The following is an 18,934-nucleotide window of genomic DNA, read 5'->3' as shown; positions in this document are numbered from 1 at the left end:
CTGCTGAAACAGTTCATTATTGGACTGACCACCTTGAAGTTGTCCATCACTAATGCTGTGCGTTAGAGTCCTACTTCCATTCATTCTACTTCCTTCTCTGCCATGGTGGTAAACATTCTGTGACTGCAAGTCCAAGTTGAGAGAAGTCATGTGATTGCGTAGACCAGAAATTCCAGAATCATCTGAAAAATTCAAATCTCCTTCACCATAAAGATACCTTGTACTCTCCTGAGAGAGAATGGCACAGCAGGCATCCAGGTTGTTGTTATTCTATGAAATAAAATAAAAAACTTACTATTAGCAACTGGAAGCCAACATTTTATTATCATTTTTACATAACTACTAAACAATTAACCAGTGGTTGGTTAGTACAGTTATAACATATATTTAAATCGTTTATTAGAGAACTGGCTCTTAGGTAGCCCTTTGACTACTAATAGCTAAAAGTGAGTGAAATCAGCTTTGTTTTAGGAGTTAGTAAGTAATATGGATCCATGTAAATATGGTAAAATTATAACCTAATTAAAAGTCCAGTTTTAGGGGCCAGCAGATGGCATGGTGGTTAAGGTGACTGGACTCCAACTGGCTAACCATGGTTCGAGTCCCAGACCTTGCAGCTTGCTTTCTCACTTTCCTTCTCTCTGTCTCTCTCTGGTCGACTTCAAAAAAAAAAAAAATTAAAATAATGACAATGAATAAAATTAAATATTTTTTTAAATCCAGCTTTAATATTGAACAAAATATAATCATTAAACTTAGGAATATAATCCTATACAATCAAACTTTTTTTAATAAGAAGTTAAGTGATACAATATTGGGCTAGCTAGCTGGTGGGACAGTGGGAATGGAATCTACATGGCTGATCAAGTGGTTCAAGTCTTGGACCCTGAAGAACACGCTGGGCACATATATGTGTATACCCCAAAATACATACAGGAGTAGAGAAGAGACTGTGGTGTGACCGTCCCCAATGGGGATGCTTTCTAACTCTCTTTATTTTATCTCTGTCTTTGGAAAGTGCACATATTCTCTGGCAAATTTTTTTTTTTTTGGAGAGGTTTTTGCTATAGGGCGCGTACGCTCGCCAGACAGAGAGAGAGAGAGAGACAGAAAGCGAGAAATCACCCCCCAGGGGGGATGGCCATGCCTCAATCCCTTCTCCTCCATTCTCTTCTCGGGATCTTGGGCATGCACGTACATGTGCCCGGTGTGAGTTTAAGCCACCGGGTCTGGGATGCGAACCACAGTCGACTACATGGGAGTCCAGCGACATAGCCATTACACTAACTGCTGGTCCCTCTGGCAAACTTTTTTGAAAAAAGATATGTTAACTTTTACAAAATATCTGGAAAAAAATTCTATCAATGTTTATATATTCAAGTGCTATAAAAATTATTTTAAAACTAATATTCTTTTTCTTCCCCATTATAGAGCACATGTCCAGCGACATAGAGAGGGAGAAAAAGAGAGGGAGAAAAAGAGAGAGAGAAAGTACCTCCAGCATGGTCTCGCCATGCCACGATCCCTTCCTTAGTCCTCCAGGAATGTGTGCACTGGACATGTTTTCAGGCTGACCCAGGGATCTGAACTCACAGTTGACCATGTGGCTTCTGGCATTGTGGTCCAGTAGTCTATGGACTGTACCACCTAGCTGGGTTTAAACCAACATCTTTTTTTTTTTTAAATAATTATTTTATTTAACTTTATTTATTTTAATTTGACCCAGAGAGGATGAGAGAGAGAGAGAGAGAGACAGAGAGGGAAAGTGAGAAAGCAAGCTGCCAGGTCCAGGACTTGAACCATAGGTGCCATGTGGGAGTCCAGTGCCCTTAACCACCACACCACCTGCTGACCCGTAAACTAAGAATTTTTAAAAATAAAAGTTTTATTTGGGGGCCAGCAGTTGGCATGGTGGTTAAGGCACTGGACTCCCATATGGCTTACTGTGGTTTAAGTCTTGGACCTAGTTTCTTGCTTTCTCACTTTTCTTCACTCTCTCTGGTCAAATTATATAATACTAAAAATGGGAACCAGCATATGGCATAATGGCTACATTGCTGGACTCCCATGTAGTTGACTGTGGTTCCAGTCCCGGACTAGGTGGCTTAAATTCATGCCAGACATGTGTGCATACATGCCCAAGATCCCGAGAGGAGAATGGAGGAGAAGGGATTGCGGCGTGGCCATCCCCCTGGGGGGTGATTTCTCTCTCTGTCTCTCTCTGTCCTTCTGGTGAGCACAAGCACTCTATAGCAAAAATCTCTCTTATAAAAACAACAGTAATAAATAAAATAAAATTATTTTAAAAGTTTTATTTGTAGTATTTGAACGTAAAAAGTTCTAAAATTTGGGACCAGCAAGTGGTGTGGTGGTTAAGGGCGTTGGACTCCCACATGGCCAAACGCTGTTCAAGTCCCAAACTTGGTGGCTTGCTTTCTCATTCTCTCTCTCTCTCTCTCTCTGTCCCTCTCTGGTCCCTCTAAAATAAATAAAGTTAAATAAAATAGTTATTAAAAAGAGTTCTGAAATTCATCTCAATTCCTCACATATTTCCTCCTAACTTATACAAAACATCATAGAAGAAACATAAGCTTGGGGCCAGCAGGTAGTGTGGTGGTTGGGGAACTGGACTCTCACATGGCTGACCTTGGTTCAAATTCTAGACTGAGTGGCTTGCTTTCTTGCTTTCCCTCTCTCTCTCTGGTGAGCATGTGTGCCTTGTAGCAAATTAAAATAAATAAATAAATAAAGAAATAAATAAAATAAACAACTCTTAAAAAAGGAAAAGAAAGAAATACAAGCTTCAGGCAGCCACCAGAGGAAATGAGTTCCTATCTCTGCCTTTAGGTAGAACTATAAAAATGTTGTCCAGAGAAATGAAGACAACAACAGAAAACCCCCCAAATGCCCAAAACAAAAAACAGGCTGTTTTTAAAGAATTCTCAAAGGAAATTAACCACTAGTCATAAAACACCCATAAAAAAGACTTACTAAGGTGCCGGCAGGTGGCGTGGTGGTTAAGACAGCTGGATTCCCACACGGCCAATTGCATAGTTTAAGTTCCTGATACAGAGGCTTGAAAAAAACACACCTGGTGTGTATGTGCATGCCCAAAATCTCAAGAGGAGACTGTAGAAGGGATTGGTGGCATAGCCACCCTCCCAGGGATGCAGTCTCAGTTTCTCTCTCTCTCTTTCTGGCAGCACATATGCGCCACAGCAAATTAAAAAAACAAATTTACTGAACACCTACCATATGCAGAGTACTGTAAGAGCCCATGGAAGGCTCAGCAACATATGAAAACCAAACTTTTCCCCTAAATAGCTTGCAATTTTTTTTTTTTAAAGATGTTTTTGCCTTAGGGTGCATGCGCTCTCCCGAGACAAAGAGAGAGACAATGACAGAGATGGTGAGGGGGAACATGAGAAACCATCCCCCAGGGGAGATGGCCATGCTACAATCCCTTCTACATTCTCCTCCTGGGATCTTGGGCATGCCTATACACGCGTTTAGCTTGATTTTGAAGCCACTAGGTCCGGGACCCCAAATGCGGTAGCCCACGTGGGAGTCCAGTGACACAACTAGTACACCATCTGCTGACCCCAATAGATTGTAATTAGAGAGACAAACTATGGACTTCTGAAAAGTAAACATGTGTATGTACCACAAAATAAGTGGTACTCAAGTTCAACAGAATACTACTACTACAGAAAGGACACCAATGAAAGGATCAGGATGATGAAGGAGGTATGGCCTAGGGATTTACATAGGGAAAAAAAGATTCTTGGTGAAAGAAATAGCATGAGCAAAGGACATACATGTAAGAATATGTGAAAGCATGTTCCAAACAAGGTCATCAGAACAGATTTTCCTGGAATTAAAGGTTCATATTGGATATTTTGTGAAATAAATTTTTACAGAAGCAGATTGGGATTAAATAATCAAGGATGTCTGAAAACTGAGCTACAATACAGTTTGGACTTTATTATAAGCGACGAGTAAACAGTACTGAGCATAGAGGAATAGAAAAGGAGATGCCCCAGAGGACTCTAAGAAGATGACTCTGTGGGTACTTGAGATAAATAGGAAATGGAAAACCTCTCACAAGATACTTAGCCAGAAGACGTGAAATAATGAACTTCTGATAATGGAAATGAACTATAAAAAACTATAAATAGTCAACACTTTGGCCACAGGGGAGAAATTCAAAGAAGCCTCAGAACTAGGAGCCTGACAGAAAGGGGACAGTTTTAGACTTAAAGACATAAAATAAAATCATTTTAGAAAGGGTTGTACTACCAAGACATCCTGAAGTCTTGTTAAGAAATGACAGCCCATGCATTTCGAAAGGTAACACAAAAGAAAAGGTTAGTGAGCACCATTTGACTTTTTCCCTCCCGAAACTAAACAGTAATTGAAATCTACATTGCTATAAAAATACTTCATCCTACTTGTAACTCTGTATTGATATACACTAGCTTTCAAATAAATTGAACAATTAAACATAATCTTTATTGACTGATTACTCTCTATTGTAATTAGACCATATGTTCTACCCAAGCTAATTGTGCCTTTTGGCTTAAATTAACTTTCCTGCCATTCCTAGTAAATTCTCCCTTCAAAGCCAAAGCTTACAAAGATCCTATCTTCCACTAATCTGTTCTCTGCCATCATTCTCAAATAAAAACATATATTCCCTATCAAACCTAATTCTACATTTCATTTGTAAAACTTGATGTTCACATTTACTAGGTTTTTCTCTTTAATTCTGTTGACCTCTCAAAATTCCTTCTATCCTTTATAATTTCCCCATTATTTAATATATTCATATTAAATAGCAATATTCTAGCCCCATTTATACCAAACTCATGTGCCTTGATGGGATGATATTAACCCTTTATAGGCATCATGTCCTTAGCAAAATGTAAAAGAACTTACAGGGATTATTTTTAAGGTACAGTTAGAAAAGGGAAATACATTTTTTAGATTTTGATTTTAGAAAGTTTTAAACATATACAGAAGAGTAAATATGATAAGCTCCCATATACTTACAACTCAATCTGAAAAATATTAATGGCAATTTTTTTCCATCCAGTGTTTACGCCTCAATTATTTCCCCCACCAAACTAGATCAGTATCAGATATCAACTCATGAAGGCCAGCAGAAAGTGTAGTGATTATGTCACCAAACTCCCATGTGGCTGACTGAGGTTCAAGTCCCGGACCCAGGGGCTTGAGAATTACACTGGGCACATGTGTGTTTGTGCTCAAGATCCCAGGAGGAAAAAGAAGAGGGACTGCAGCATAGCCATCCCCCCACGGGGGTGATTTCTCACTTTCTCTCTCACCGTCTCAGTCTCTTTCTCTCTAGCAATCGCATGCGACCTATAGTAAAAACCTCTTAAAAAAAAAAAGGTATCAACTCATTTTCATCTGCAAACATTTCAATATGTTACCTCTGAAATAGGGACTTAAAAAAAAAAAGACCAGAATGCTATTACCATACCTTGAAATAAAAATTTTTAATTTTGCCTTATATCCAAAAATGTTAAATTTCCCTGATTATCTTATATATGTCTTTTTACATTTCATTTAAGTCAGGATCTATGTAAGATCCACATTTTTCATTTGGTCACTATGCCTCTTAGGTATTTTTTTTTTTTTTTGAGAGGTTTTCACTATAGGGCGCGTGCGCTCGCCAGACAGAGAGAGACATAGAGACAGAAAGCGAGAAATCACCCCCCGGGGGGATGGTCACGCCGCAATCCCTTCTCCTCCATTCTCCTCTTGGGATCTTGGGCACGCACGCACACGCGCCCGGCGTGAGTTCTAAGCCACCGGGTCTGGGACATGAACCGCAGTCGACTACGTGGGAGTCCAGCGACATAGCCATTACGCTAACTGCTGGTTCCCGATATTTTTTTAATAATTAACACTCCTCTCTTTTTTGTTTCCAGCCATTGGTCTGTTGAAAATATCTGGTATTTGTCCAGTACAATTGCCCATATTCTGGACTGTACACTGTGGTGTGAACATCCCATGAATTTCATTTAAACTAGCACTTAACTAGAAGGGTGTGATCAGGTTTGTAAGACCTTCAGGGGCCTATTTTTACTGAATCACACAAGGGGACACAATAATTACAACTATCTTTTGTGATCTTGAAACTGGCAGATCTGGATGTTGTCAGTTTGCCCAAACTAATGACTTTTAGCAGTTATTGATAATCACTGTAGAAACACTATGTCTCTAGAGTTGCAAAACAGTGATATCTCAATTTTAAGACTCCCTCTTCATGTTAGTATTGATTTTTCCAAGATCTGCTCTCTTCAACTATTTGGTTATTTCTACAAAAAGGTGCCAGGATAAGAAATTATTTTTTTACCAGTTTTTAGAGTAATAAGTTGATACCCTAGCAAAATCGTAGGTGACATGTATCACAAACTCCTGTATCTTTACTATTTTGATGTGTTCAATGATTATAGCTATTATAGCCCATCTGTAGACTGTGAGAATAGCTCTAAGCTGGCTTCTGTAGATGTGTGACATGAACACAGTAGTCTTTCCAAAGTTTCTGTGTTTTCTGATATAACAAGATGTTCAAGCTCATCTTGTACATTTCCTACTCCAGATCCATAAACAGCCACATCTTAAAGGCACCTTTTTTACTTTTAATAGGAAACTATAGAGGACTACCTTTAAGGGTGTCAAAAGAATTGGGATTTGAGTTCTCAAGAGGCTAAGAATCACTGCTTTTTAATATTTAGCCACAAATTTGCATATTCTTCAAAGCTACAAAGTCAGAATCATTACTTCCAGTTCCTCTTTCATTTTCCCCAAACTTTTAAACAGACATAGAAATTACAGACAATATCAAAGAATACCCCACGACCAACTTTCACAAACTCTGATTCATTTACTCCTTTAACCAACATTGAGTGAGTATCCATCAGACAAATAGAGAGGAATATGATTGCTGATTGATCATCTCACAGTCTAGTGGAGATTAACATGTATACAAACATAATACAGAATGGTAGGTGTTGTAACAGAAATATGAATAAAGACTAAGTGGAGGTTATCTGGGAAGGCTTCAACTAAGAAGATGGCACTTAAAAATGAAGTCTTACATACACTGAATGAAAAATAATGCATTATTTTGACAAGAAATTGCAGTTTTAAACTTATATGTTCAATGTACATTAATTCATTAAGAAAATTTTAAAATGGTGAAAAATTCACTGTTTTTTCTTAAGAAGAAAAATAACTAAAGTGCTAAGTAGTACATATTTTCACAGTCTTCTAAGTTTTAAGGTTTAATTACCATCTATAAAAACAAATTTGAAGACATAAATTATACATACTGATACTATAAGCTATCTTAGAGAATCCATAGTAGAAGGGGACATCGTTTAGTAGTTCCAAAAAGGGGTATGAGCAATAAATGTCAAGAAGATACTTCTGTTCTTTTCCTGAGAAGCAAGACACTTAAAGAGAATATGTAAATAAAGTGGCCGTCTGGCATGATCCTTTAAGTTTTTAAGAGCACAGGAAGAGTCACGAGGTTTTAAGCATGACTTAAAAATCTGCATTCAGAAACCTACTTTGGCGGAAGTAAAATGATATATTGGAGAGACCTGAACTAGGTTAGGTTAAAGTCAGGTAGACAAGTTAAAAGTACAGATAAAAAGTGGTAAGGGTGTGAGCAAAATAAAGTCAACTGACATCAAGTATCAATTTCACATCATTTCAGACTTTAAAAATCACTTATCAACAATAAGTAGGTCTGACTGTGCCCAAAATAACTTCTTTTTTTGGGGGGGAGAGGGTTTTTTTCGTTATAGGGCACGTGTGCTTGCCAGACAGAGAGAAACAGAGAGACAGAAAGCGAGAAATCACCCCCCTTACCCCCTCAGGGAGGATAGCCACGCTGTAATCCCTTCTCCTCCATTCTCCTCTCGGGATCCTGGGCACGAATGCACGAGTTTAAGCCACTGGGTCCGGGACTCGAACCACGGTGGACTACGTGCGAGTCCAGCAATATAGCCATTATGCTAACTGCTGGTCCCCTGCCCAAAATAACTTTTTGACAAAAAGGTTTCCAATTTAATCAAACAGAAAGGCAAAGCTATCATTAAAAATTGAAAATTATGAATCTGTAAAGTTGTGTTTACTAACAACAATGTAAACAATTTACTAGTGGGTAAGTGATATTAACTGGAAAACTTACAGATTAAACTAAAAAACACAAGAACAGATAGAACTGGAAGCTTAAGCAATGTCTAGTCAAACTCCTTCATTTTGCAGATAAGAAAATTAAAGCAAAAAAGAAGATACAGCACTTGCAGAATGGGGTGCCCATTTAAGATTAGAACATAAGTGGACTAACTCCTTGATTCTTTTTTTTCACTTTCAAACGCCAATCAGAAATTTTAAAAAGTTCTTCTTCTAAAACAGGAAGGCCCAAAGTGCTTTACATTCAGATCTCATTCAATCCTCACATCCACTCTACAAAGTGGGTATTATCTATATTACAGATGGGGTACAGGGAGCCCCATCTTGCGGAAGGCCATGTGACCATCAGACACCAAAGTTCATCTTGTTTCATTGCAGCACACTAATGCTAACAAGAATTAAGTTCAAGTAGTTTTCTTTCAATGTTTTTAAAAAATCAGGTTTGTATTAATAAATTCAGAAATCATTCAACACTGACCTGTAACATGCACCTGGATACAACAACTTCAGGCACTTCAGGGAATTTTTGTCGCAGGTCATGTAAAACCTGAAAATCAATTTGGTGGCTTCCTTGGGCCATTCGTATATTGCCTGATCAGGACTGTTTGTATAGTAGGCAATTCTAGGCCTTAGTGGAAATAGTACTCATCTCTTCTGTCCAAGCATTTTCTGTGAAAGAAAGAAAACAAATTTTAATGAGAACCGATAATGAAATGAATAGCTGTAGATTTAAAATTTCAGTTCAAAAGGGTATGTGCTTTAGCACTGAACATTTGGTAGCAACTATAATGCTTTCCATATAGGTATACTATTTTTTAAATATAACTCCTGATGGCTGACTTTCATATTGTCTAATTCCTACATATCTGTATGTTCCATACTGGCTGAATCAAAGGCATTAAAATAAACCACTGTCACGGTTGTCTCCCTTTATTCTTCTAAATGGGGAGAATTAATAACTTTACTTATTTTTTCCTTAAAGATTAGAGGATAGCCTAAGATGGGTAATCTTATTTGCTTGACTCAAAATTCTTTAAGTTTGGATATGGAAAACATCTGGTTCTACAAGACTGCATGCTTTGTCTAAAACTTAGTAAGTTATAACCTAATATATATGCTAGTTTGCTTTGTATTTGTGATATACTTAACCCTTAAATGCACAATCACTTCATTATCAGGAGTTCAGTAGCATTTTATTTCTTGTATTCTATTAAACCAGAATTAAAAAAAATACTAATACTTGGGCCCCAACTCTAGATGTTCTGACTGCCTGGGGAGTGGCCTAGGCATAGGGATTTTTAAAAGTTCCCCAGGTGATTTTAGTGTGTAGCCAAAGTTGAGAACTAGTTACTTTATTTTTATTACTAATGTTCCTAATGTAAAGCATGTCCAATCTTGACAACCTCTTTGGGATATAAGTACTTAAACATAAATATTTAAAATAATGCTACTTGATTAATAATCAAAATACATTTAATTCTAGGATACATTTAACAAAACAATGACCTATCCTGGTGAGGTAATCACTAGCAGATAACAGTAATGCTGGAAGTCAATGACCAACTATGGTTTTGCATCTTCTCTGGTCAGCTTGAAAATACATGTGGTACCCAAGATTCACAAGCTGGAGGGCCAAAAGAGGCTCACAGCATGATTATATCCGGTACCCCCCAACCTGCTGTGCATGCGGCTATCATGAATAAAAGAAAGAAACTTTTACAAAGGTTAAGGAGACTATTAGTTAAAGCTAATTTCTTCTTTGTGTACTACTTCTCTTTTAACATTAACAAAAGTTTAAAAAAACCCAGAAGAGCAGGGGTGGGGGGTCACTGCTTACAAGGGAGAATGGGTTGTTAAAAAGCAAGCGAGCCTCCAGCATGCTTTTTCTCTCCACATACACCCACTCGTCTTGACTTTTTGACCACTGATCCAAGTCACACATGACCCTCAACTGAGCAGAATAGATGCCAGTGCTACGCTTTTAGACTTTCCAGCCTACAGAATCACGAGCCAAATAAAGCTCTTTTCTTTATAAATTACCCAGTCACAGATATTCTATTATACCAACACAAATGAACTAACACTGGGGCTTGGCAAATTGCTATCTTCAGCTCTGATCTCCTTGAGCTCCAACTACCTACCTGATACCTCTTTTTAGAGATATCTGAAACTCATTTCAAACTATGTATGTCCAAATCAAACTCTTAACTTCCTGCCCTCTAAAACAAGCCTTTCCCAGTCTCTTCCATTTCAGTACCATCATTTGTCTAGTTAAGACTTGTTAGCTGTATCTACAAAAAGTATTCTGAATCTGATATGTATTTGCTTTTGTCCAAGCCACCACAATCCACCTAGACTACAACCCATAAAGGTCTCTTAACTAGTCTGCCAGTCTTCATTCTTTGTTCTAGCACCCCACCCTCCCATCACTCCTAGACTTTTCTCTATTGAACAGAGGGATCTCTGTAAAAAGAGAATCAAAGCAATCAATCTTCCTAAACAAAACTCCACATACAGGGCCCAGGATAACTACCACTTCTCTAACTTTATCCACTACCACTCTCCTGGATTTCTCAGTCCCAAATGGCCTTTCGGTGATTTCTTCAAGAAGGTAATTTCATTCCTCCCTTAGGGCTTATAGACTTACTGCTTCTTTTGCCTAAAAGTTTGTCCTTTGGTTACATGTATGACTCCTTAAGCTCTCTGACAGAATGTCACTTACTGAGAAATGGTGACCCTGATCGATCTATCTAAAATAATGCTGCATCTCTGCACCTCCCCACACCATCACATCACATCCTCATACTGCCTTTTCATCATAGCATTATCAATACAGAGCTGGCCCAACACCAGAGGATTTGAAAGCAGCTATTAGACTGTCAAGAAAAAGTTACGATATATTTTGGCACAGAAAAATACAACGTGACTTCCCAACAACCTAATATTTTAACTATGCTCGAAGTAGTAAGGGCAAATATACTTGAATCTTAGCAATAAATAAATAAATCCTATAAAAAAGAGAGCCAAATGGAAATTAAAAAACTGATAAAATATCTAAAATCCAAAATTATCTGGAAAAAACTGCAGATTGGAAATGACAGAATAGTCAGTGAACTTAAAGACAAAACAACAGAAATTATGCAGTCTGAAGGATGAAGTGAAAATAATCAGGAGCATAATCCACTTTAGGGACTTATGGGAAAGTGTGGAAAGCTCTAATGTGACTATAATTAGAAACCTAAAAAAGAGAGACAAAGGGAAGAAACACTTAACAGACCCGAGAATGTAATATGCTTCATTGAAAATGATGTGTATAGTAATATCCTTAATTTGATTGCCAAACATATGTAAATAGGTAAAATGGAAGAAAAAAACAGGCAAGAAATGTTTTTCTCCATATTACTATAACATATAAATTTACAGATTTAAGAAGTCTAGCAATTCCAAACAGGAAAAGCCAAAAGCAACCACAAATAGGCATACAAAAGTCAAACTACTGAAAACAAAATAAAATAACCAAAACAAAATGACAAATGAATCTTTAACGCAGATAAAGAGATGACACATTATGTAAAAGAGACAGAAATTTAATGATTACTGACTTCTATAAAGAAACAATGTAGGCCAGAAGATAAGACAAATGACATAATTTAAGTGCTTAAAGAGAAAAAAACCAAACTGCCAACTTTCATTCTACATTCACCAAAAGTCGACTTCAAAGACAAAGACAAGATAACTATTTTAAAATTTAGCCCACAATCCCACATGCTTTTTCTTAAATTTGGTGTAGGGCACATAAGCACGCTGGATAAAGATTTAAAAAAAAAGTAAGAAAGTGAAAAAGTACCCTCCTAGGGAAGGGGAGAAGGACGGCCTCCCTTCTACGTTCTCCTCTCAGGATTTTGGGCACATATACATGCACACGCGCTGGCACATTTCTCATGTGCTGTGTCCAGGACTTGAACTGCACAGTCAGCCACGTGGGATCCAGACACCTTAACCACCAAATTCCTGGCTGGCCCCTAAAAATGTAGCCTTTAAGAAGCAGTAAAGAACTCCTAAGGGACTCCTAAATACATTACTGAAACAAACAAACAAACTGGTATTCACTCTATTTCATAATGAAAACCAATAAATAAATACCTTATAAACTTATCCTGGAAAATTATTTTTCAGAACAAATAGTCATGTTTTTAATGGGAAAATGAAAAAATGACTGCTTTTCTGAGAAATGAATTAAAAAAAATCATACTTTATAAAATGTTTCCAGCATTAGGTGCAAAAATTTTGACTTAATCTTCCACTAGCTAAAATGATCTAGGAAGACTTATTCTTTAAGGATTCTAAGTAGTGATACAGCATACATATATAAAGTACTATAAATAGTGGTCTGCAACCTTTTTGGAACCAGGAACCATTTTCATGGAAAGCAATTTTTCCATGGACCAGAGTTGGGGATGGTTTCAGGTTGATTCAAGCACATCAAATTTATTGTACGCTTTATTTCTACTATTATTACATTGTAATATATAGTGAAAAAATTGTGCAGCTCATTATAAGGCAGTATTTTCAGCTGCTCCCCCAGTGCCACTCATTGCCTCAGCTCCACCTCAGGTCATCAGACATTAGATACTCGTAAGCAGCATGCAACCTAGAATCCCTCATATGTAGGTCACAATAGGGTTCCCGCTCCTATGAGAATCTATTGTCACTGCTGATCTGACAGGAGATGGAGCTCAGGCAGTAATATGAGCAATGAGGAGCAGCTGTAAATACAGATGAAACTTTGCTTCCTCACCCTCTGATGTAAGGCCCAGTTTCTAACAAGCCACGGACTGGAATCAGTCTGTGGCTTTGGGGTCCTCCTTCTATAGAACACAGCAGTAAATATATTAGAAAGGTTTATAAAATGTGCTAAATGTTTTCCTTTCTTAAAGAGTATGAAAACTGTTTCTGACTACTTAATAACTATTATGATAGTCAAGTGTACTAAGTATCAGATAATGACTCACTTAGACAGCAAGTTATGCTTCATATTCAGCATGGTTTATTATGATGCAAGTTTCCAAGACTTCAAGAGTATACAAAGCTAACTGTTAAACATAAGAGACCATAGTCTTCATATTAAAAAATAAAATACTCTCCCCGACTTGACTCCAAGCAACTAGATTGATAGATCTGATAAAAAAAAATTAGGACCATCATGTTTCATTTATCTACTACTCATGCATTTAAGGCAGCCTGAGTATGCAACTGACACCACGCTAGAGACACGAGTAATAGAGCTAATGCCCGTGCCCTAAAGATCACAGAAATTACTTGAGTAAAGGCCCAATTCTGTACTTCAGCTATTATAACTTGCCAATTATTTCACCTTCTACCCACCTCCTCTGCTACTAGATCTGCTGCCTGCCATCTCTTGTTGGCACCATGGCCATTATTTTCTCATCATTCAAAACCAGAGTGGGGAGCTGGACAGTGACTCTGCGAGGCAACTCCAGAAGTTCATGGTTCAAGTCTGAAGAACTCCCTGAGTATGCTGGGCATGTCTGTGCCAATAATCTGGAGCTGGCTAGGGGTGGATTGCATTCTCAGGCCCTTGTGGGGATGCTTTTTCTCTCTCTCTTGCTCATAGAAGAAATGGATAAATAAACTTAACAACAAAAGAACAAAGATTAGAAGGGCGACTGGCACATTAAGAAAAATTATGGAGAGCAGAAACCAAGATAAATAGGGAGAGCTCATATGATATTAAAATTTGGGGGTTTTAAGAGTAATTGGAGGGAGGGAGGCCAGCAGGTGGCACATTGGTTGAGGCGCTGGACTCTCACATGGCTGACCATGGTTTGAGTCCCAGATCTGGTGACTTTGTCTCTCATCTCTCTCTGTTGAGAGCACATGCCCTATAGCAAAATTAAAAAAAAAAAAAAAAGAATAGTAGGGGTGGCAGTGCGCACATTGCTCACTGCAGTTTAAATCCTGGACCCAGTGGCCTGACAATCACACTGGGCACATGTGCATGCATGTTCAAAATTCTAAGAGGGAATGAAGAAGGAATTGTGGCATGGCCTTCCACCCTGGGGGCTGATTTCTCATTTTCCTTCTCTTTGTCTTCGGTGAGCCCAAGTGCCCTATGGCAAAAAACTAAAACTAAATAAAAAAAAGAGAGTATTGGGAAGCCACTGGAGGATTCAAAGCTCAGAAGTAGGGAAGGTGACATGATCAAGAAATCATGTACTAATGAAGAATTGTGCAGAACGAGAAAAAGTCAAAACAATTTGATGAGAAGACCAGTTAGAAAATTACTACTGTGTTCAACCAGGGAATGACAGATAATAGTTTATGTTGCAGCCAGCAAAGGGGACTGGTAACTTTGGTTAAGTATAAATTCTAGGATTCCATATGCTTATAAAGTTTAATCTGCCATTTACTTGCAGTGTCTTCTTAAATTTATTTTATCATTAAATTCTTAATTTTATCATTAAATTCTTTAATTCTTCTTAAATTAAATTTATCATTTAACTTTTTTACCTTAGTTTCATCATCTACAAAATAGTACTTATATAGAGCAGCTACAGTATAGGATTATGAGAATTAAATGAGTAATCCATGTAAGATAATAAAAAAGAATATATAGTAAGTACATATGCAAATAAAATTGTTCATAAAAATGTTAGCTAATACTATCATTTCATTCTTTGAAAACAGGAAACAAATTAGGGTATCAGATTAGTGATAACAGCAAAAATTAATTGTGTTACACCTGCTTGGCCTATAGCAAAATATGTAAGCTGGTAGTGATAACTATTTATTCTCAATATTGTAAGTTTCCACAAAGTACAAAGGAATAAAACCTTAAACACATGGAACTGTATACTACCATGGCTGTAGAATATTGCAATGAACTGAACCTTTGAGGCTCCTCCTTTTCAATGTAATCAAGAAATGCTCACAAAGCTATCTGCCAATACAAGTTGTGTTTAAGTGAAGGAAAGGTGGTATACATTGTGCTATACTTGTACACTGGGATCTCCCTGGCCTGAGAAAGGGAATGAAAGCCTCTTTAAGGATAAGCATGGAAATAAGGTTAATGTATGAAAGAAGACAGCCAAATAGTGGGCAGATTCTGGGGCTGGTCACCTGTTTGGTTCAGGTTATTCTTATTTCTAGAATAAGAAAAGAGGGCCAACAGGAAAGATGCGGATTAAGAAGGATTAAAAAGGCATTTTGGGTAGGGAGTAGCTACAGAGAAGACAAGAAAGGCCAATGAAGGCTCCAAGAATACAGTGTTTTTTTAAATCAGAGAAAGCCTCGATACACTTACACTAAAGTTTTCATATTGTAAACCTATATACATTATCATTTTATCTTTGTGCCTCACTGAATCTCAGGAGAACAAATTAATTATGTTAACAAAGAAAAATATAGTTTATGTTGAATATCAGAGTTACAGGAAGGGACCAGCAGAGTTATAGGAAGGGACCAGCAGATGGCATAATGGTTGTGTCTCTTCCACGTAGCTGACTGTGGTTCGATCCTGGACCCAGAAGCGTAGAACTCATGCCAGGCACATATGCATGCATGCCCAAAATCCAGAGAGGGGAATAGGGAGGGGAGTGTGGTGTGGCCATCTCCCTGGGGGGTAATTTCTCACTTTCTGTCTCTGTCTCTCTGGCAAGTGCACGTGCTCTTTATATATTTCACTGTTGAGTGCTAAATACTTAAAAAGCGTATGTCAAGGAGATTCTCAGTAAATACCTGGTATAATACACTTCAAAAACAAGTATCAGAACACATCTAATTCTAAACAGCAACTATAAAAAGTGGTATCTCTCCTTCCAAACGCATGCATTTCCCTTGTCCTCAGCTAGAAGCTTGTTCTCCTCTAACATTGTTTTGAAACTGTAAATTTGTTCCAATGCAATTGATATATTTGGTACCAACTAAAGCAGTGAATTTGGCTGTAATTCTATCTGTTAAGAAATATAAAATGCACAAACCAAAACCAGCTGAGAAAAACTGCATATAAATAACACAAAAAAGTAGTCAATTCAATGAACACTCCTGAAACATCTACCAGCTACTTCAGCTAACTGCATCTGCATCTTAGAATCATACTTGGGCACATTTTGTATTATAACTCTCCATATGATATCAGAAAACCCTATCCAACCATGTCATAACTCACTTCTGAGCTGTAACCCTATACTCACTTCCATAGCACACACCAGGTCTTGTTTAAGACAAAGCATAGTATTTATTGTAATTCTTACATTATTTCTTAACCCTTTACCCTGAGAAAAATGTGCTTTTTTTTTTTTTTTTTTTCCCGGAGAAAAAATGTTTTTTTTTTTTTTTTTTTTTTTTTTTTTTACTTTTTTGTTAGAGTGCACATGCACTTGTGAGAGAGAGACAAAGAAAGTGAGATATCACCCCTCTGGGGGTTGGCCACATGCCAGTCTCTTCTCCTTCATTCTCTTCTAGGGATTTTGGGCATTTATACACACATACGCAGTGTGTTTTTCAAGGTGCTAGCGCTGGGACTTGAACCACAAAGTCAGTCATGTGGGAGTCCAGTGTCTTAACCATAAAGCCACCTGCTGGCCTACTACTTTTTTTATTAACAGTGCTAGACGGCATGTATGCTCAATAGAAAGCCTAAGAGGGAGAAAGCACTCTCAAATGGGGTATGGCCACACCACAATCCACCACGCCACCTGCTGGCCCTTAACGTGTGATTCTTACCTACTAAGAATTTATTCCTAATGGGAGAATTGGGCATGAAAACAAAATAACGAGTCTGTAAGGTAATCAAGTACACATGCGTTCTGTGTGCCTGGTGACGTACTTACATGTGTGCATGTGCTTGTGTACACGCGTGCCTGTGTGCATGCGTACTAGCTGGAAGAAATGAAAAATGGAATGGTGTAGAGGAAGCACTTGGGTCTGACAACGGTCTTATCTGCCAAGTACAGGATTATCCATTTATCAGCCCTGGGACCTTGCATCCGTCCCTTCATCTCTCTGAGCTTCAGTTTTCTTATCCATAAAATGGGGCTAATAATAGTGCTTTCGTGTGAGACTTTATGCCAACAGTTTATTACCCTAGTGGGTTTCTTAAAAGGATCAAATACACAGAGACGGTGCTCCATAAAGAGAAGCTTTTATGGACACACGTGATGCTGAATCTCTGTCCCGAGAGGCAATCCACTATAACAACAATTTCAGTCATCATTTTTTGAGCCCTTAATCCAATCCAGGCACTATTTTAAGTGCTTTACATATGTCATCTCTCTGGATAAGTCAAAACCTGGAAATCTTGGGAAGGGTTGGGAGTTATTCCGGGGTGAACACCCCACAACAGACCCAGAGAGAAAATGTGTTTTTTTTTTTTTTTTTTTTTTTTTTTTTTACTTTTTTGTTAGAGTGCACATGCACTTGTGAGAGAGAGACAAAGAAAGTGAGATATCACCCCTCTGGGGGTTGGCCACATGCCAGTCTCTTCTCCTTCATTCTCTTCTAGGGATTTTGGGCATTTATACACACATACGCAGTGTGTTTTTCAAGGTGCTAGCGCTGGGACTTGAACCACAAAGTCAGTCATGTGGGAGTCCAGTGTCTTAACCATAAAGCCACCTGCTGGCCTACTACTTTTTTTATTAACAGTGCTAGACGGCATGTATGCTCAATAGAAAGCCTAAGAGGGAGAAAGCACTCTCAAATGGGGTATGGCCACACCACAATCCCTTTTCCATTTCTCCATCCTGTCAGGATTGTGGAGCATGCACGTGCACACACTTGGTGCTGTTGAAGCCGCCAAGGCCAGGATTCCAACCACAGTTGCCTATGTGAGATCTGGCTTCCCCCATCCCCTTTATGTGAGATTTTTGTGATATGGAGCATGTATGTACTAGCTGGAGAGACAAAGAAAGCAAAGAATCACCCCCGCCCCATAGAGGATAGCCAGACTGCAACCTCTGAGAACTTAGTTCTCCTCTTGAGATTTTAGGCATACATATGTGCATTCAGCATGAAGTTCAAGTCACAGAGTCTGGGACACAAACTGTGGTGGACCACGTGGAAGTTCACTGCCTTAACCATTATGCCACCTGCTGGCCCCAGGATCTGACTCCCTTAACCACCAGGCTATAGAACCTACCCCTCACTACTTAATATTAATTACAATTTGTGTCTCTTCTGTGGATTAACTGACATTATCAGACTGCAACAAGTCTGAAGTATCTATACCACAGAAAGAAGCATTGGTATGCAGTCAGGATAGCAGAATAATGTCATGTGTTTAAAAACTAAAGCAAGTTTTGAAATCTTTTGACCACACACAGATTTAAAAATTAAACCTAGAAGAAGGGCCAGCAGATGGTGTAATGGTTACATAGTTGGAATCCCACATAGTCAACTGTGGTTTGAGTCCCAGACCCAGTGGCTTAAAACTCACACTGGGAAGATGTGCATATGTGCCCAAATCCCAAGAGGAGAATGGAGAAGGGATTGCTTTCCCCTGTGGTGTGATTTCTTGCTATCTCTGTCTCTCCAGCAAGTGCACACATCTAATAGCAAAAATCTCTCTAAAATAAATAAATAAATAAAATAAACCTAGAAGGAAGTAAGAATAGTGATCCTGCAGGTGGCATGATGGTTAAAGCACTGGACTCCCACATGGCTGACTGTGGTTTAAGTC

At 38.3% G+C, this 18,934-nt stretch overlaps 1 protein-coding gene across 3 annotated transcripts in view; it reads right to left on the bottom strand.

The window, feature by feature from the left end:
• Positions 1 to 18,934, bottom strand: part of LOC102478674 (TGF-beta-activated kinase 1 and MAP3K7-binding protein 2) — a 32,738-nt gene that overhangs the window by 1,561 nt on the left and 12,243 nt on the right. For all 3 annotated transcript variants that reach the window (XM_014591709.2, XM_027775858.1, XM_014591710.2), the window contains 2 exons: positions 8,714 to 8,904; positions 1 to 270 (listed from right to left, as the gene is read on the bottom strand). The exon at positions 1 to 270 is cut by the window's left edge and continues 1,561 nt beyond it. In XM_014591709.2, coding sequence (XP_014447195.1) covers positions 1 to 270; positions 8,714 to 8,815 — 372 coding nt within the window. In that variant the 5' untranslated portion in view covers positions 8,816 to 8,904. The remainder of the gene's footprint in view (positions 271 to 8,713; positions 8,905 to 18,934) is intronic.

The sequence above is a fragment of the Tupaia chinensis genome, unplaced genomic scaffold, assembly GCF_000334495.1.
Source record: "Tupaia chinensis unplaced genomic scaffold, TupChi_1.0 Scaffold000609_1, whole genome shotgun sequence".
Classification (NCBI taxonomy): domain Eukaryota; kingdom Metazoa; phylum Chordata; class Mammalia; order Scandentia; family Tupaiidae; genus Tupaia; species Tupaia belangeri.
The sequence above is the reverse complement of the archived record's forward strand: the minus strand, read 5'-3'. Positions and strand labels throughout refer to the sequence as shown.